A 19,995-nucleotide genomic window follows, 5' to 3' on the forward strand; every position below is an offset into this window, starting at 1 on the left:
ACTGGGTCTGGCTCGTGAATGCTGCAATGTTGGGGCAGATGAAGCGTCCCACAGGAGTGTAGGGGGGCCCCCTGCATGCTCGGCAGTAAACCCAGAAGTGGACCGGAAGTATTTCTGGTCCACTTCCAGGTTCTCTGCTGAGCACACTGGGGCCCCTCCACATCCCCCTGGCTCAGCGATCAGCCACAGGGGGACACCGGGTGCACCCCCCAGACCCAGGAGGCACCAGTTGCCAAGCCGGAGGGGTGCGGGGGGAGAGGAGGCCCAGTGCGCTCTGTGGTGGACCCATTAGTGGATCGGAAGTGCTTCTGCCGAGCACTCTGGGGAACCCTATGCGCTTCTGTGGGACACTCAATCCACCCCACCATCTCAGCGTTCATGAGCTGCCTGCTACCTAGAGGTATGTAGAAAAAACATTTAAGCTGTGTCTATGCCTGAATCACTGAATTTTTCTAAATCTCTCTGAATTGATTCAGAGGATTCTGATTTGAATCAATTCAGAGAGATTAAAGGGTCCTCTGATTTGATTCGGATTCAGAGATTCGGTCACTGAATCGAGCCGCAGGAGGGTCTTCCCAGGCTCAGAGTCTCCTCACGGGCAGCTCCTCTCTTGTCCTGCCCTGGCAGGGCTCGGAGAGGAAGGGAGAGAGAACACATTGTTTGTGCAGCCTCTTGCTGCTACTTCTGCAGGGCTCTGACAGGGGCTCTCAGAGGGGCGGCCCTGGGGAGATCCTTTCCCTGGTCTCCAGCCTGTGTCTCACCCCCTCTCTCTCCCCTTTGTTCTCCTCCCCGGGAAAAACTGCTTCCCTCTTTTAAACAAGCCTCTCAGCCTATCCCAGGCCAGGGCTCTTCCCAGGCTTTTGCTAAGGTCTCTCATTCAAACCCTGCTGAGGTTACATCACCCCTCCCACTTCCAAGAGGGCTACCTCCAAAGCAGCTTCACTGGCAGGGCAAACAGTGTCCCTGCTGGGACAAACTCTGTCTCTTCACACTCTGTCCCTCTGCAGGGCAGCCCTTCCTATTCCTTCAGGTGAGTCCATTTTTGATGCTGCTACACCTATAAAACCTCTGGAGTTGATCAACTTGAGGTACTTTTGGAGTGGCTGTATTTCCTGTAGCATCCACTGAAAATAGGCTGCACAATTTCTTTTTCATGCCCAGCCAGCTTCATGGTGCCGAGTAAGAACAAGGCTACAGCTCTGCCCCACCTGCTTTTGAGAGAGATGTGCTCCTGGTTAGCAAAAGAGCAACTGAAAATGTACATAGGCTCTGTTTGATATAGGCAAATGAGAGAGAGTAGCTCTAGGGTGTTGTCCCATCACCCATGTATGCTAGGTTTAAGGTCAACGTGATCCTAGGCATTGCCATTTACTCAGTCCAACAGCTTCTTCTTCTATGACACTTGTTTATCTATTAGATGGTAATCTTTTCAGGGCAAGGAGATTATTATTGGTTAAGTAGTAATATGTATCCTGGCATTGACTTGTGCATCAAAAAGGTATTGGCTGTACTCTTATGAGGTAGTATTATGTTCTCCATCCAGTCATGAAGCAGTTTACAACAGTTACCTTCATCAAGCACCTCCATCTTCTGTGCACCACAAATCAATGTTCTTCTGTGTTCTAAAGATCTGCTGGAACAATGTGTCAATCAATTTTAGTGCCAATGTTTCCTTGTTCCATGAATATCATAGACTGTCCCAACATAAAAAGGAATGGACATGGTTTAGTGCTAGGAGCTGAATAGGATGCACACCAAATTAACATTTTAAAGTTATTCTATGTGTGACTTTTCCTACAGACACACCTGTAACAGTAAACTGGGTTTCAGATTTTTTGTCCCTCATAATTTTGTTTGTTTGACATTACCAAAACAGAGTCATAAAACTGCAGATACAAAATGACATTTAAGATAAAATATTAAATAACTGCTTATTTGAACATTTTTCCAGTTTCCTCTGCACATCAGTTCAATAAACTTATACTTAAGTTTGAATGTAGTGTAGCTCCATTTTTGTCAATAGGGCTACTCATTTTCTTTCTATTTGGCACATGCTTAAGTATCTTGCTGGAAGAGGACTGGGTGTTTTTTAAGAGAAAAATGCTACTAAATATCCTTGTTGGGGCGAAAAAAGTTGATTTTTTACATAATTGCTAGATTTTGTTCTGAAAATCCATTTCATTTTTCCAAACAAAGGAAAGGAAATGCACATGAGGGAGGGAAAAAGAAAAGCAACAACTAGGAAAAAGCAACTGCTGTTTTGAACATTAGCAGTTTGGGTGACAGAAGACCTAAAATGCACATAGTAGCACCTTGTGCAACCTATTTACTCACCCTAGAACCTGGCAAACTATGCCAAAAATTGCCTGCCAGAGCATTCTTTTTAATTTCCTAATTTGGTCACGGCAAAGTGATGCAAAAATCGACTTCTCAGTTAGGGACAGAAGTTACATATAAACCAGCGTACATGATCAGGAACCGGTTCAAACCTGTAACAGAACAGAAGTTCAGTGCACTTAAACTGCTTTCAAAATGGCTGAAACTGATTTAAGATAAACCTGTATAGATGTAGTATCAAACTTAACTGATTTAGGTCAAACCAGTGTGTGGAACTTCTGTCTCAGATCCCCTCCCAATTCACGTTAACTCACAGTCCTCCACCATCTCAGGATGCTGTGCAGCCCTGGGCTGTGCTCTTGGCTCCAGCAGAGCAGGGCTGGCCCCATCCCAAGCTGTCAGTGGGGACTTTTCCATTCCCTGCAGCCAGCTCCCAGGGCAGGGGGAGTAAAGCCCCCACTTCGGGCTTCCCCCCACCCTGCCACCACTAGGTACAGCCCAGCAGAGGTCCAGAGCTGGGTTGGAGAGGCCATTTCTGCACCTCCCCCCCGCCCCCTTCTAGCACTGCCCAGATAGCACTGCCCAGATACTGGTATGGGCCATTGCAGGGGTCTGGCTGCTGTTCTAGTTTGAAAAGTGAACATCAGTTCACTTCCTTATCAGTTCAATCTAGGCATTTTAATGAAACCTGCAAAGATTGAATCGATTCAGCCTCAGGCTTTTTGATTGTCTGTAGTTGGCCCTCCTAGTTAATATGGCTGATTCCTATTCAAGAAGACAACAAAAAGGGATAAAAGAGACAAGAAGAATAGTCTGAGGGAAGAAACAGACATGCTGTAGAAGGAACAGCAGTAGGAGTTTTAGGTTCACATTTTACGAGCTGCCTAGAGCAGTGATTCTTGACCAGGGTGCCACAGCATTCTGGAGTTCTTTGAGATCCATTCAAGGGTGCCACACAATATTAGTACTGTTAGGACACCAACATAATTCACAAGATGAACCAGAGATTTCAAATAGAAATCCATAATTGTGGTCTTTCTGAGTTCTTTGCAACAGAAAAAAGTGCTCCATTATTTTTCTATAGGCAAACAATAGTGAAAACTAAGAGCTGGCATTTTCCAGAGAATGCCTCAAGCCTATGCAGCAGGGCTTCAAGTCTAAAAAGGTTGAGAACCACTGACCTAGAGGATAGCCTGGATTCATTCTTCTTATTTGTTCTGGTGAGAACATCTTTGAAAGGACTGACCAGTGAAAACAGGTCTCCTGGCCCATAAATGTAAATTTTCTTTCACCATAAAAGCTTTTGGATCTATTACTATAATAGTTTTGCAAACTGAACAGAAAGTGTGAAAACCCTTAATCAGCAGTTTTTGTATTTTTTTAAGTTCAGAGGTTTGGTCATATCATTCTTTGGCTTCTTTTTTGTCAATAAAAAAACTTCACACAGGAAGTATTTTACATATAGAATATTTATCTCTATATATATTTTCAAATTATTAACATTTAAATGATTTTCTGCCACCCCTCACCCACTCTGGATAATTCAGGACTTTAACCTTGATGCACATATGAAACCCAAGCTGTTTATCTGAGAAGAATAGGTAGGAGAGGAACCAAATTAGATTGGCACAGTCCATAGGCAGGACCAAAGGGAGCTTCAGGCCTTCCAGAATGGATGATAATAAGCTGGTTTCCATTTGCATTCATTTACTCAGTGTTGAAATTTGGGCTTCCCAATAGCATCTTGTCATCTGTAACAGTGCATTTAATTATGGTGCCCATGGGTGTCTTTACATATGATCCAACAGCCACGCTAATTAAAGTACCCACAACATCACGTGTATTCAGTGTCCCTCACTTCAAAATGGTGTCAGGGGCACTTTAGCTAAAGTTGTTTGACAAGTTTTAGTTAAAGCACCCCTGCTGCCATTTTGAAGCATGGGGATGCTAAATACATGTGACGCAAAGGCTACTGGAGACACTCCAGCAGACTTGATTAATCGAGTCTGTTCCGTGTGCTAATTAGCACGCATTGAAGCAGGCATCCAGTACATCTGTAGGAGCCCCATGACTCTAAGAAAGGGGTTTAAGTAGCTAGTAACACAAAGGACGATCAAGTTGAAGTATACGATAGAGGTCCATTTTTCTTTATTTTACATATTTAATTTACAAAATGAGTATCATGCATCATCTTATCCACAATGTAAGATGTTCATAATTTGGCACATTAATTGCACACTGAGAATCTGAGTAAAGTGTACTAGATGTTGTACCTGCATTTTCCTGTAATGCAACATCTTTTAGGAGTTTTCAATGAAAAATTATTTTGCATATTTTTATCTCCTCAAGATGATTTTGTGAGGTCAAAAGATTTATTGTCTCTCAGTGATGTGCAGATTAAATTTCGTCAATTTAAAAGTATTGTAATTTTCCCCTGATTGCCAGTTCTTCATAAGTCTTTCTGGCTCTCACACAACCAACATTTTGCAATTTTAACTGAGTTAACAATTCTGTTTATGGTATGTTACCTGAAATAGAATACAAGAGATTATTCCAGAGCTGCTTTAACTCTGCAAGACTGCCAAGAGTAAAAAGTAATAAAAAATATTTTACCTAGTAAAGTTGCATGTCTGAACCTGAATAGACACAGAAGCAACTTTATTTAAAAAGAAGGGGCCATATTTGCAGCTAATTTTCAGCATGCAAGGGCACTTAAAACACTGTATTCTGCTTTTCAGAGGCCTATATAACTCTGTGCTGTTGATGAGGCGTGGTCCTATTTGTCCTTTCTGTTGACAAAATGCAAGACGACAGTTTAGAATCTTCTACTTCAATATCTCAACTTCTGAGAGAGAGTTATTTAGCTGACACTAAACATCAAGGGAACAGTGAAAGAAGTAGATCAGAACCATCTCCACACACTTTCCATTATGGCAATACTTCTGGGAATTCAGATGAGGTAACTGCCCAAGATGACCTTCCAGACCTCTCTGCCTTTCTGAGCCAAGAAGAGTTAGATGAAAGTGTAAATCTGGCAAGACAAGCGATTGATCAGAATCCACCTGAAAGTAAGCAGGATGAACAACTGACATATTATCCCTCTGATCAGCTGAAAAACTCTGTGAGAAAAGTTTCAAATAAACAAGTGGCCCAGTCTACAGCTTTGCCAACTTCAGACAATGCTCTGCACTCAAACTTCTGTCATGATCATGTCAGTGGTTCCAAGAAGAGCTCTCAGGATCTAAAGAAACAACAGCTTCCTTCTGAAGCCGAATCAAAGAAAGAATTCCTAAATAAGGCAGCAGATTTTATTGAAGAGCTTTCCTCACTTTTCAAAGCACATAATTCAGAAAGAATAAGACCTAGAACATGCAAAAACTACAGGAGCAAACTTGATTCTAAAAACAAGGATGCTCAAAAAGGTAGCTCTAGTTTCCCAACTCTATCAGAAAACAGAGAGAGACTTTCTATTCCAACACCTGAAGACACTGATAATAACTCAGAGCATGCACTTGAACAAACAGATGATCAACAAGAGGCAAACTCTGAAGCTATGAATCAATTGGCAAGCACAGAGTCAGCACCTACATCCTTCTATTCTGATGAGCCTATTGGACAACCACCACGCTTTACTCAGAAACTGAAGAGCAGGGAAGTTCCTGAAGGAACCAAAGTGCAATTGGACTGCATTGTAGTAGGAATTCCAGCACCTGAAGTCAGGTAAACATATTCGACTCTTGCCGTTTTGCATTATGATAATGGTAGGTATATGCTCTACCCTGCTAAAATATATTTTATAGTAATTTGTAGAAGCAATTCTTGGTTTTTGGTTATTACCATTGACTAGAAATAAATCCAGCTGCCTTCTTTAAACTATCCAGAAAGTTATTGCCATTTTAATTTAAGACATTTAAGGACAATTTTTCCTTTAAATTTTAGAGCACAGTTGTTAAAGAGGCAAGTCTTCTGCAATTAAATCGCTGAGAAAGGTATTTTCAGCTTGTTCACTATGAAGATTTGCTCAGTTTCCATAAAAGAAATAATCTATGTTAATGATGATGAGTAAGAAGTAAGAAAACATTTAAATTGAAAATGTACAGGATTGCATAAGCAAGAGACTTTTTAAAATTACAAAATACATATATCGATAAGAGATTAAAAATCCCCGCAGAGCCAGAAACACCTCAATACCAATCCAGATTCTGGCAATGATTCCTCACACTTAACCTTAGTTTCTCCATCTATAAATGTTTCAGTTAGTCACTGTTTCCACCTGCAGCTGGGGAGATATTGATGACTAAATAGGAAGTGATTGTAAAGATTTTTGGAAATTAAATATAGGTTGGGTGGGAAACGGATTATTAAAATTGTCACTTTTATCCTGGAATTCTCAGTCTTCACTGGTATTTCTAAACCTAAAACTGTTAAAATATAGATCATAGGGCATTTTTTTCTTTCAGTTATGTTGGTGTAACCATATAGACTTTGATGAGGTTGTGTCAGTGTAAATACAAGGAGAATTTGATTTGTCTTCTAAGGAAATGCTATTTACTTTATTTTCTTATTAATAATTTTAGTATTTTAAAAACGTAGGTTAGTTGCCTACAGTTTTCTTAGATAAATCTTAGTTGCCTTCTAAAATATATTGAAGGGCCTTTCTTGTGCCTTCAGAGTTCTCATTCAACACTAGGTTTATAGCTTCCCTAGTAAGTGTCATCTTCATCAAATGAAAGGCATTCAGAGATTTCTGGGGTAAAGAATTTGTCTTCTGTGCTCTCAGTCTCACTCCCCAGTGGTTGCTATCTCTTTATAATATAATAAAAGCCTTTGTCTATCTGTCTACGCGTCCATAATGCTCTGGGCCAACTGCACATGCGCCGCTTAGAGAGCGTGCGCTGATTGGCTGCAAGGGTTACAGACAGACGGAGTGAGGGAACCACCACTCTGCCCCCTCCCAACAGCTGGCAGGGAGGGGGGGCACAGTGAAAAAGAGGGGAAGAAGGGAAGTGGGGAGGGCAAGGGGCGTTTCCAGTGGCAGTGCACCCCCACTGCCGCTGCACCCTGCCACTGCTGCCCAGCCCCAACAACAGCCAGCAGAGAGGGGGAGGTGGCAGGGAGAGAGGGAGGGAGGAGAGGGGGGAGGGTGTCTTAGCCACCTGTGGAGGGTTCGGCATTGAGAGAGTGGTGGGGAGTAGAAAGGTAAGAAAAGTTTATTGACTTAACAAAAACACGACTACGTGTAGTAACAAAACAAGGACAGACAATAATAATTCGTGTTGGCAACTTATTGGCAGTCCCCTCTGATGCCTGATATATGACAAGTTCCTCTTCTGCAAAGCTTCGCAAAGTTAGGCATCCCCGATCAGCGCTGTCCGAGGGGTACTGGGAAGGACCCTGGTATTCAGTCCTTGGGCTCCTTGAGATCCACGGTCCCACTGATCCAGGTCAGCAGCTAATTAGTAGTTTCTTTTACAGAGCTGCATCTTCCTTTTAAATGATTTCTGGATGTGCCAGCTAATTTATAACTTCTGAGCTATGCTGATAACTTATAGCTATTTAGAGTTTTTTATTATAATTATTTTTAGGACTGACTAATAGCAGTACAAGCCTTGCATTTTTTTGATAAGGTTAATTTTAATTACACTACAAAGCTTACCACTACTTTTATAAGGCCTCATTACTACATACGAGGCTTTATTACATCTTTGACTTTAATTAGGCTTTTAATAACAACATATAGCTTAATATCTGAATAAATGACAGAAAAACACTTGGCCTGATTTTTACAGTGTTTAGCAAGCATCTTTGACACAATTTTTAGCTGTTACACAGGGGAGGCAGGGAGGGGGAATATGTTGCGTGCTGCCAGGTGTTGGAGGCTGCTGCTACATGCAACCCCCCCCCCCCCCCCCCCATTCCTGGGAGCTGCCAGTGGCACAGAGTGGAGTGGCATGGGATGAGGGGGCGCATGGGGCCAAACCTGGAGCGACAGGGGGTGGGGGAGGCCACAGGGCCAGAGGTGGGGGGCCAGAGGCAGACCAGCAGCACCACAGGACACTGGGTGGCAGTGCTCCATCCCCACCCCTGCCCCCCGTCATTCATGACTGCAATTTGCTAGTATTATTAATAAAGCCCATGTGATAGTATCAGTATCTGCTAAAAGTTATCACAAACTATGGCTTTGAAAGGTGCTCTCTAATAGTTGGATGCATGTGCTTTAAAAAAGCATCATCACTACCATTTGCCATGAACTACAGCAAATTAATTGTACAGACAATACATGAATCCATGCCCTTTTAGAGACTCTTCTTTAGACATCTATCCAAAGTTTTATGAAGCTATGTAGCAAAGGTTAGTTCATGCTGTCAAGGTGACTGATCCTAGGACAGGGGTGGGCAAAATGCAGCCCACAGGCCAGATGTGGCCTACCAGTCCATTCTATCCAGCCTGCGAGGCCCCTAAAAAATTTAGAAAATTAATATTTATCTGCCCCTGGCTGCCTGTCATGCGACCCTTGATGTCTTGCCAAAACTCTGTAAACAGCCCTCCACTCAAAATAATCGTCCACCTCTGTCCTAGGACATGCATCCAATTATCTGAGAGCACCTTTCAAAGCCATAGTTTGTGATAACTTTTAGCACATAGTGGTACTGTCACGTGGGCTTTATTAATAATATATATTTTGCAATTAACCTTGTTATTACTATGTCTAGACAAGTACTTACATTTCTCAACAAGAAATTTAGATTCAGAATTTTATCATGTTCAGTGTTTCCAGTCCAGTGAATTTCGTTACTGTAGAAAGATCATTGCAAAGTGCTTTCATCATTGATGCATCATTCTAGGGAAAAACTACTACCCAATTATCATGGGGTAGCAAGAAAGCAAAGTGGGAGTTTGTCTGACTTTTTTTATTCAGATGCTTGGTAGAAGTTGCAACAGTTTGAGATAAAACGATCTGAATATCCTGTTATAGGCTGAAGTCTTGAACTGAGATCTTAACTGAATTTCTCTTTCCTAGGGATGCCTAAGAGACTTAAGGGTGGGCATTGGAAGTTTCCCTAGGAGTTTGATCAGTCATACACACCACTACTTTTAACTGTAAGGACCAATCAATACAGGGCAGAAAGCCATCTACTATGGGCTACTCCAGCTGATTATTTTTCAATGTATTTGTCAACTTTTCCTGAATAATGAAGATGAATAACTTTCAGAGGTTTTTCACAGATGGTTCACTTTGTCTATTCACTACTATTTTCACTGGGTGATGGCTTAGCTAATCATAGCAGAAGCTATGTTATATAAATGCTGGTATAATTAGCTTATTAAAATATTCTTAAGATGAACAGAAGATAATATAATTCCCATATGAATTTTCAGACAAATGTTTTTGCTAAAATGTGTTAAACTTCTGGAATTCAAAAATATTTTCATGTCTGCTTTGGAGTTAAATGCACAGAACTTCAACTGTGCACCTGAGTATTGAGTCTAGTCCCTTGTGATCCACATTTGTCCACAAGATCCTCCAAAACCATCTATGGCACCATCAATGGCTTAGGCCCAGAACAATGTCAGAAAATTAGTTCAGTTATCTTAACATATATGAATGAAATTACTCTATCAAACACAGCAAACTGTAGTTGGTACTTTGGCCAAAGTGTTCATTATGTTTAAGAAAACTATCCATCTAGTGGCAACCCTTAAAACATGTTAGTGCAGTAACATAGCATTCAGCTAGCACAAAGACAACTTTAGCCCTTTTTTTGGCCTTAAAATTGTATTTAAAAAAATAGGGAGTGTTGATGCCACTTAAATTTGTTTCTAGTTTTTTCCTCCAAAGCCAAACACCAGACCCTTTTATTTAGCTCAGCTTTTGTGCTTCCAGGACCAACTGTGGCTCCCACAAAAATTATTCTTCTAAATCTGCACTTGTACATCCATAGAGTGTATATAAACGTGCTCCGGGTGGGTGGGTCATTTTAATTAGAGTGGCTCCCAGAGAACCTCTCTAATTAAAATGCTGCAGCATCACATGTGTTCAGTGTTCCACATTTCAAAATGCCTGTGGGGGCGCTTTAACTGAAGCTCATTCTATGAGTTTTAGTTAAAACACTCCCACCACTGTCTTGAAATATGGGATGCTGAATATGCACGACCCCACAGCATGCTGGAGCATTCTAATTAGAACACTCCAGCAGACTCAATTAATCGAGTTTGTTCCAAGGTGTTTCAAGATGGTGGCAGGGGTGCTTTAACTAAAACTCATCAAACTAGCTTTAGGTTAAAGTGCCACCACCACCATTTTGAAACACAGAACACTGAATACATGTAATGCTTCAGCATTTTAATTAGATCAGCTCCCTGGGAGATACTCTAATTAAAATACACCCACCCACACCAGATCACATGTATAGACACCCTATGGATGTACAAGTACAGATTTAGAAAAATATTTTTTGTGGGAGTTACAATTACAATGCATCAGAGCATGTGTATAGGCACCCATAATCTTTATCCACTTCTTGTGACTGCTGAATGATGGCAGAAACACACAAGGGCACATGAATAGAATATCTTATCCAGAAGCTAGCTCCAGTATTTCTGAATCTCATATATAACTGAATCTATGTAGACGTGTGGGTGAATAAACAGCATCTTTATCAGGTGAGCCAAAACTCAAATTTTGTCCAGAGGTGGCAGGTGTTTTTAAGGGGGTTATAAATGATTTTTACATAAAACTTACTAATTTTATTTTCTACATTAAAACCATGGTAGACCTATGTTATTCTTGTGTAAAATACAGAAACATAACTAAAAGCAGTCAAGAACATAATTCAATACTTGCAAAGAGGTATATGCGTGTCTGGTAGGGAGCAAGACCTAACTTAAGAATTTTTCCCATGCCTGAAAATTTCTGTGGGCAGCAGTGTTTCTTCCCTTCAGGTTCCAAGGTGGGGCATAAAGCCATGCTCCCAGCCAGAAGCTACTTATGGGGAACAGCCCACCCAGTTAAACTGAGGATGTATTCACTCCTGCCCTACTTGTTCAGAACCCATACTTTGCATCTGAACAGCTGCTCTGGTTCCTTCACTATTGAGACCAGAGTACAACTGGATTTTACTCACTATACTAGTTGCCAGCTCTGTAGCTAGGAAGGAACATTCCCTACCCCACCCAGGTTTGTCTGAGGCAGGATGGGTATATTTGCCTTCCCCACAGTAGGTTAGAGATTCGGGTTGGTTGGTATGGTGTTTGGGACAAGGTAGGGTGGGTAGGTAGCAGCGGGTAGGGATCCACAGCAGGTAGTGCATTCTGTTCCACAAGGAGCCATCTTCCCAATAAAACAGAACTGGAAGCAGGGCCTGTGGACTCTCTCCCTCATATGCCGGATCCAGCTCTTACTCTGGCTGATTCAGGTCTGACTGTACAGGTTACGTCCTAGACCTGCCAGAGCAAGTGTTGCTGGCACTGAATCCAGCATGTTGGGAGGGTCCTGGACTGGTCCCTCCAGGGGCTGGATGATGTGGCTCTATGGGCCAAATCTAGCCTGCAGGCCAGATCTTTGACACCCTTGTTATAACCTAATTAAACCACATTCTGTATGTCTTCTCTTTCTTCCCACTTCACCAGAACAAGGACATGCGAGTAATTCCATGAGCAACTTGCTCCTGAACTCAAATAGATGTTTCAATTACATATGGAAACAGAGTGCAGTGTGGGAAAAAGCCATACCTCTTTGTGTAGTGTAATTTCTTCTTCTTTCCATTTAAATCTTTGTGTTTTATACTGTTACAATAACAATTTTCTAGAAAAAGGTTTAAGAAGCCAGTTACAAGCTGCAAATGATCAAGTCTCTTTATGCCCTTCTTGTTCAGCAGTTGACCAATTCTTTGCAGAAGCAGCATTACCAGATGCTGTAGCACTCAGTACAAACAATGGCTTAAATGAACTCTTTGTGTTCTGTATTGTTTAATGATCCATTTGAAATATGGGACTTTTTCCTTCTTGATGAACAGTTTCATACTTAATGGATTTAATACAGAGAGATAAGTAAAATTGAGTAATTTACTATATTTGAATGCCAATTATACTTCAGAAGCAGGTTGCCAAAAGAGCCAAACCAATCCTACACAGTTTTTCTTCCAAGTGCTAAGTGTAAAGATGAATAAGAGCCATGTATGGACAGGAAAGTCATTTTTAAGAAGTAACACCATGCTCTTGAGCAGGTCAGCAGCACCAAGGAAAAAAACCAAAGACCTCTGGATCTAAAAACACGAGCCCTCTACTGAAGTGATTTCCTATTTTTTTGGGTGGAAAACCTACTTCTAGTCCCAGCCTGGCTGCTATAGTGGACTTTCTGTGGGGCTGGCAAGCTCACTTGCACATGTTGTGATCCCCCTTAAGCCCTGCAGTTCTACTGGCATATTTAAAAAATCCAAGGCTGCAGCAGCAGGGTCATCAACCTCTATACATGGCGCAGCAGCAAGAAGAAATAAGAGTACCCAATGGAGAAATACTCTATCCCCTTTAACCATCATGGAACCCTCATGGGTTCCATGGTGGTTACTAAGATAAGTTTAGAAATTGGTTGATCCACAAAAGAGATTGACCAGAATTTGGAAAGATCTGATATTCAAAAGTTAGGTTAAATGGGATGTACGAAGGACCAAATTTAGAGTTGATGTAAACAATGGGTAAATTTCACGGGTTGATTCAGGGCAGAAAACAATTGTAAATGTTGATGTAGAGTATTCACTGAGGGACAGAACACTGATGGAGCAAGAAAAGAGCTAGAAGTTAATTCAACACAGTGATAAGTAGAGCTCTAGAGATCTAGTTGTTGATTTGGATTCCCATCTGAATCCATCCCAACCTTTCAGGCAACCAGACTTTACCATAAAGATGTTTGCAAGTCAGATGTAGTGAAAATAAGCCCAAATATCTCAGAAGATTTTATTAAGCATTTGACAAGGTGAAGTTGGTTCTGCTTATCTACAAAAACAAGTTTTAACTAACTTGAATAAAAATGGACAAAGACAAGGATGACAACGTAAGACCTGGTATGATGCTAACCCAAAAATGTAGGTCATAGCTGAAGAACACCACTTAGATTTTTTAATGTGTACATTGAGATAGTTTCTAGAGACCATCCAGATGGGGGTCCCTTGTGCTAGACAAACATGTACAAGTGCCAGTCCCTGCTCAAAGACTTTGCAACCTACAAACTTGAGGGCACTGACAGAAATGCAGCTCTCTGCTGTAACTCGTGGCACTTTGCAGGAAGCATCGTGAGTTACAGTGTTCCTCCTGGCCCAACAGACATTTGCTGCTGGGTCTGGGGGGTTGAGGGGATTGAGCTCCAGTTTGGATTGACGTCATGCTGCAGTCACTCTCCCCTAGCCTGCCCACCCCCCTTCCCCACTCCAGCTCCAGCGTTGTCTTCAGAATGGGAGGGGGAGAGGAGGGAGTTCCATCTGGGGTTTGCCAAACCTGCACTGGAGGGTGGGTGGGGTGGGTGGACTGGAAGTGGAGCAGGGGGGCACAAACTGGGCAAACCCCAGACGGAACTCCCTCCCCTCCCTTCTCCCCCTCCCATTCTGAAGATAGTACCAGGGGTGGGGATGGGTTGCATCAGCCCAGCCCTGCTCCTGGTGTGTGTTCACAGACATTAATGAAAGTGCTCTGCTTTGGAGCACCTTCCTCAGAAGTCATGTAACAGGGGTTCAGATTATCATGCAGTTGGGCACTTTTAAAGTGCTCTACAGCCTTGCCCTTCTGTAAGGGCAAGGCTGTAGACCACTTTCAAGGGGCCCATCACACAAAAAATGTAACTTCTGTCCACACCTCTAATGTAAAATGCAATTAAAATCCCCTCCACAACTCTGAAACAGTAACTTCTATTTATTTTGGCTACAGTGCAGATAAGAAGTAAGCACTAGTGGAGGGAGGCTCTCATGTACTTTCATGAAGTTAAAGGTTATGAGAACCTCCTCTAGCAATTTTTGAAGTTCTGATACAGAAGGAAGCATGTAATGTGGTATGTCTGACATACAATCCACCCTAGTGGTGGCAGATGGACCTTCCTTATCCTCTCGGGTTGAGAGGTGTCCATATTTTTCCAAACTGTTTGGCTCATCACTGCTAAGTTAATTTTACTTGTGAATCACATTGCATGGTCTGGCATATACAACCATCCTGCAAGTGTCATGAGGGTTTGCAGTTCTAAAAACAGGCTGCATGTCATGAGATTTCTATGAAAGCATTCTCTAACATACACATAGAGAACTAAAAAGACAATAAACCTGTAATTATTTCATTTATAGTTAAAGGTCATTTAACCTCCATCAAGCTGTAAGAATTTCCTGAGATTTTAATAAAGACATCTATCAGCTTTATCTTAAGCTCAAGGAGCCAAATTCAGCTTTGGAGTAACTCCACTCAAATCACTGAAGTTATACCAGGGATGAAAGCAACACAGATTATTTGACGCTAGTTGTACTTAATATGAATCCGACTTGTGCCATGGAGCTATTATTGCAATTCATGGCAGGAATAAAATGTCAGTGACAGAGACTATTGGTACTTTAACCATGCCATGTATCTCAATGTCAGAACTCCCTTTGTAACTGACATTTCATTGCTACCACGTACAGTATTTCAACAGTAAGAATAAAATGTTAATTAGTAAGAAGTATATGACATTTGAAATCTTATATGATGGTTGTAAAATCATACTAAAACATTCCTTAAAGTGGTAATGAAGAAAATAATATTTGGATATAAATATTTCTTTACATTTACAAAAATTGCAAAGGAATTACAAAGGAGCTTTTGTTTTCTTTTTTCATAATTTTTAAATAATTCAACTCAAACTTCAGGTAAAATGAAAGTAGTAAGTAAATGATATATGTTAAAACTGAGATCATGTCTAAAGTGTCTGTTGAAGTTTACTGAACAGTTTAACCAACTCAAGTTGCTAATTTTGGAGGGGTGAGAGGAAGAGTGAGTGTAGAGGAAAAGATAGAAATAACCCAATTATGCATCATCTCTTCTTATGGGTTTAATGGCAGGATTCTGCATTCATGCAAGTTAATTGAAAGGAAAAAAAAGCTTACGCAGTATTTTCATTTTCCTTGCATGGAAAAAGCCCTTGCCTCAGAAGCAAGTGAAATATAGTCTCCAACATGACCCTATATAATCATTAAATCCTTATATTTTACTCAGTAAGTTAGTCATTAGAAATATCAATAACCATTTTATTTTAGTGATGCTTGTATCAGAACATTTAGTATAATACATTTCACTTTATCTGTGTGTTGAGATAGGAAACATCTAAGAGGACAAAGAAACAACATGGGTTTAAAAAAAGGAAAATTAAAGTATATTATGGGTGTGTCTACATGTGCACTTTACTGCAAGTTGCCTAATTAGCTCCACAGTAAAGTGTCATCATCTACATGTGTGGTACTATTAGGCCACAGTAAACTAATTAACTCCATTGTTGGATAATACAGCCCAACAGAAGCAGTTACATGCACTCAAATGCACGTGTGGATGGTGACCCAGGCTGGCTGGGGCATGAGGGAGCTACAGTTAGCACCACACTGTAGCACCCTCGTGTCCCTGCCAGCCCCTCTGCAGCATGTGGAGTCTGGGCAGAGCAGCTCCTAGCTGGCAGGTTGACCCTTAGGGCCCACTGTCAGCTGGGGCTGCACCGCCCTAGCCCCATGTGCTGCAGTCCCAGGCGCACATGAAGACGCTGTGCCTGGGAGTAATGAACTGTGGCATGAACTGCAGCACAGTTTATTCAGCTGTGCTAATTGCACATGTAGATGTGCACTATTTTTGGCAAGATACTGCTGAAACTTGTATGGTTTCTGTATGGAAACTTGTACTGGTAATTCTTTATTCTCTATAATAGTATATTTCATTATTGTTGAAGCAAGATCACCTGTTGCCATAAGACTACTTTTTTTTTAATTGCATGAAGTACATATATAAAAATGCATTTGTATTGCTGTGACACATTTACCTAAAGTAATGGGCAACTACACATCAAAATGGTCTCTTTCACATACAAGTAACTGCTGATGTTTCTAGTTATACAACTGCAAATGAGCTTTTGCCTTCCTTTCTGAAAACTTGACCATTACTGTCAAGTGAAAGAACTGAAAAATAAGCCATGCTTTAGATCAAGCTAATGACCTCCTTTATTGCTCTTTGCGGATTACAGGATAATCATCTGAAATTTCCTAGTAGGGCCTAATCCAAAGAGTTCTGTTGACTTCAATGAGATGTTTGTGGTCAGGGTTTTAGTGCACAGGATTGTATTTTTCTTCTATGGCTGATAAGAGCTCCTAGACTTATTCATTGCCAAAAAGTTATTCCTTTAGGAAAAAAAGTCCTGTTTTCCAAGTGCCAAACCCCTAAATTGTATCCTCCCTAATTTTTGCAATGTTTGTATGTATGCAACCATGAATTCATTTCAAAATATCAAATAATTTGTACTACAAACCACAGTCAACAGACAGCTTTACCGATTTAATAGGTATAAAGATGTCATCCTCCCATGGTTTGCCCATAACAAAGAGAAAACTAAATGCAAGTTCTTCTTTAGCTCAAATAAAAGGGTTTTATGATAGGTTTGAATATACTAGAATAGGTTCTGTCCACACTAATGGTGTGTGTACCAAACTGATGCAACCCTGGAGTCGCTGCTTCTTGACCAAGGAAAATGAGCAGAAAATATAATATATTCTTGTGGAAATGCACCAAGCATTTGTTTTTTATATTCACACACACACACAAATATATCAATAGCAAGTACCTTAGCTATTGACACAGTATAGTGAGCATATATAAACAAAAAGCCAACAGGATTTTGCCAAATAAAGAGCGAGTAAAGAGCTATGCAATGTCATTGTAGCTGTTAGGAGAGAAATAGTACCAGGCTAGCCAACCAATCCTTAAAATATAGACTTCTTTTGAGTTATTGTAAAATCCTTCTGGCTAGGTGGTGGCAGCAGCAAGAAAGACCAGGTTCAATTATCTATAGTTTTTTCCTGAAAAGGTTTAAACAAGATTGGCTCAAGTCCCTGCCCACAACCTAAAAACTAAATTACATCATGTGTGCTCATAACACACTATTTCCCCCAGTCACAAGCAGTAAGTCTAATACATCTGGGTTTTCTTAGAAACGTCTTCTTTTTTGGACCCCTGTGCTGCATCTGGAGGGGCTAAAAATAAGAGCAAATGTCCAGATTTTCTGCTTTCCCAGGCCGGCTGCTTGGGGCTGGGAGCAGTGAGCAAGGTGATTGGTTGTCAGGTGTCACGTGCTTCCTGCATGGACTCTGGCAAGAGAGTGAGAGATGTGGGAGCTGCTTCGGCAGCAGGGCAGAGGGAGGCAGGGGTCTGTGGGTCATGAGTGAGGGGCACCAGCACGGCTGGGGGGGCAGGGCAGGGGACTGCAGGTTGGGAGTAAGGGGCACTGGCAGGGCTGGGAGGGGAGCAGGGGGCTGCAGATCAGGAATGAAGGGCATGGGGGACAGGATGGGTGACTGTGGGTTGGGTGTGCAGGGCACTGGCAGTGCTAGGGGGCTGTGGGTCAGGAGTGAGGAGCACCAGCAAGGGGTCGGGGTGTGTGGCTTGTCAGTGAGGGGCAATAGAATGGGCAGAGGCAGGGCACTGGCATGTCACTGCCCCCACCACCATCATATTCCTCCTGCACCTCCCCCCCCGCCCCCTCCCTAACAGGGATTGACAGGCCACAGCAGGGCCAGGGGGTTGAGGGGCCTTTCATTTTAATCATAGATTTTTTTTATTTTGGGGGGGTGGCAGGGGGAGGGGGTTAGAGAATTTGCAAATCTTTTTATCAGGAAAAATGAAGATCCCTGTTAATTAGATCAATTTATAGTACTAGTTATAGTCATTGCTGGTAACTTCTAAAAGTAGATAAGCAAAGCAGACATGTGAAAGCACAAAAGTGATACATACAGTCATTTAACCTTAGAACTCCAACACTCCAGTACAAAGGAATGTCCTTCTAATGGGAAAGCAACACAAAGCAATCAGATTCATGCCACCAAGCCAATAACTTTATGGTTCACAAGCTGTAAACTCATGTCAACTGACTCCACAGGCATGGATCTAAACTAAAACCAGCGCAAAATAGATTAAGGAATACCCTCTCCACTTTAAAAAGACCACATTAAGATTAATGGGCCACAAATGGCAGCTGATTTCTCCTCAGTTATGTAATTAGTATTTAATTTCTGCTTTTTACTACACGTTTCTAAAACTGCACTAATTACAACACTCCCTTGGGGCTCAGCTTTCAGTTATGGGTTACAGTTCTGTTAGATTCTATCTTCCAGTGCCATGAGCTGCCTTTCCCTTCTTTTGCCAGGAGGCTTTTCTGAAGATTATCCAGAATTCTCATCCTGTCTGATGTATGCCACACGTTGGATTGAAATGTAATATTTCCAAGATGCTTATTCAACCGGAGTATTAAACCTAAGCAACCTCCTAACTAGGGTTAAAAGGCAAGAGGGTTCAGATTATGGCACAGAGCCCAACTGCCTGAACTGTACTTCTTCATGGGAATATTTTATATAGAAATAGAAAACTTCTTTTTCCTTGGCATATAAATATTATCCCTACACCTTCTTCTTAAATTATGAAGTGGTTATAAATGCAGCATTATGTGACAGTGAAAAGAGCAATATTACAGTAAATTCCAGCTCTGCTTTACTTTGTTCCAAACTTATTATGACACTTTATAGGGATAAAGCTTAAGGCAGATTTTTTTACCAAGTAATTTACTCCTTGTAAGTAGAAATGAGCCTAAACCAAAACAGTGATCTGTATACATCCTGGGAGGAGTTCAAACCTGGATCTGCACTTTATGATTTGACAGAGCTGTGTCTGGAAGACAGATACCATACTTTCTTACATACAATACATATTTTTTTTCCAAAAACCAGCTGCTGGAAATGATAGTGGGCATCATATGCAAGAAATACAGGAAGAGCAGTTTCTGCCAGTTACCAGGCAAAAGCAAAAGTAAAATCTGCTCAAGACTCACAGGGAACAGAATAGTGAGCAGGCTTGACTCGGTGAGCAGGCTTAGCTGCTGGCACTCGGTGGCCAACTCCAAATAAGTGTAGATATTTGGTTCCCTACGGACAACTAGCAGCAGGACACCTTGTGCTGCTGCTAATTGTCCCTAGGGAATGCCTGTGCCACGCACCCTCTGGCATGCAGCAGGTTACCTCAGGTGGGGTACAGGAGGCTGGGGGCCACCTAGCAGGCTTACCTGGGGTCCTAGATGCCGGAGAATCTGCAGCTGCGTCACTCCTGCAGCTTGGAACTTAACCAGCAGGCAAAGCATGGCTCTGGCTGGCCAGGCTCCAGTTTTCATAGAATCATAGAATAGAAGGACCGCAAGGGACCTATATGATCATCAAGTCTGGTCCCCTGCCATGGGCAGGAGGTGATTGGGTGTGTGCATAAGGGGGGCTCGCACCAGGAGGGGGGAAGGGAGGTTCCCTTGCTGTACATGCCTCCCCACCTACCCCTACTGGGGTTTTGAGGGGGAAATGGGGAGCAGTCACAAGGCAGGGGGCCTCCGTTCCCTGCCGTGCCCTTCCCCAGCTCCGG

The 19,995-nt window shown here is 41.9% G+C and overlaps 1 protein-coding gene across 1 annotated transcript in view; it reads left to right on the forward strand.

Annotated features, from left to right (window-relative positions):
* The window catches only part of LOC102371196 (myopalladin-like), a 122,411-nt gene that overhangs the window by 41,298 nt on the left and 61,118 nt on the right, over window positions 1-19,995 (forward strand). The window contains exon 4 of the mRNA XM_025195307.1: window positions 5,076-6,057. Coding sequence (XP_025051092.1) covers window positions 5,138-6,057 — 920 coding nt within the window. The 5' untranslated portion in view covers window positions 5,076-5,137. The remainder of the gene's footprint in view (window positions 1-5,075; window positions 6,058-19,995) is intronic.

The sequence above is a fragment of the Alligator sinensis genome, unplaced genomic scaffold (genome assembly GCF_000455745.1).
Source record: "Alligator sinensis unplaced genomic scaffold, ASM45574v1 scaffold325_2, whole genome shotgun sequence".
Lineage (NCBI taxonomy): Eukaryota > Metazoa > Chordata > Crocodylia > Alligatoridae > Alligator > Alligator sinensis.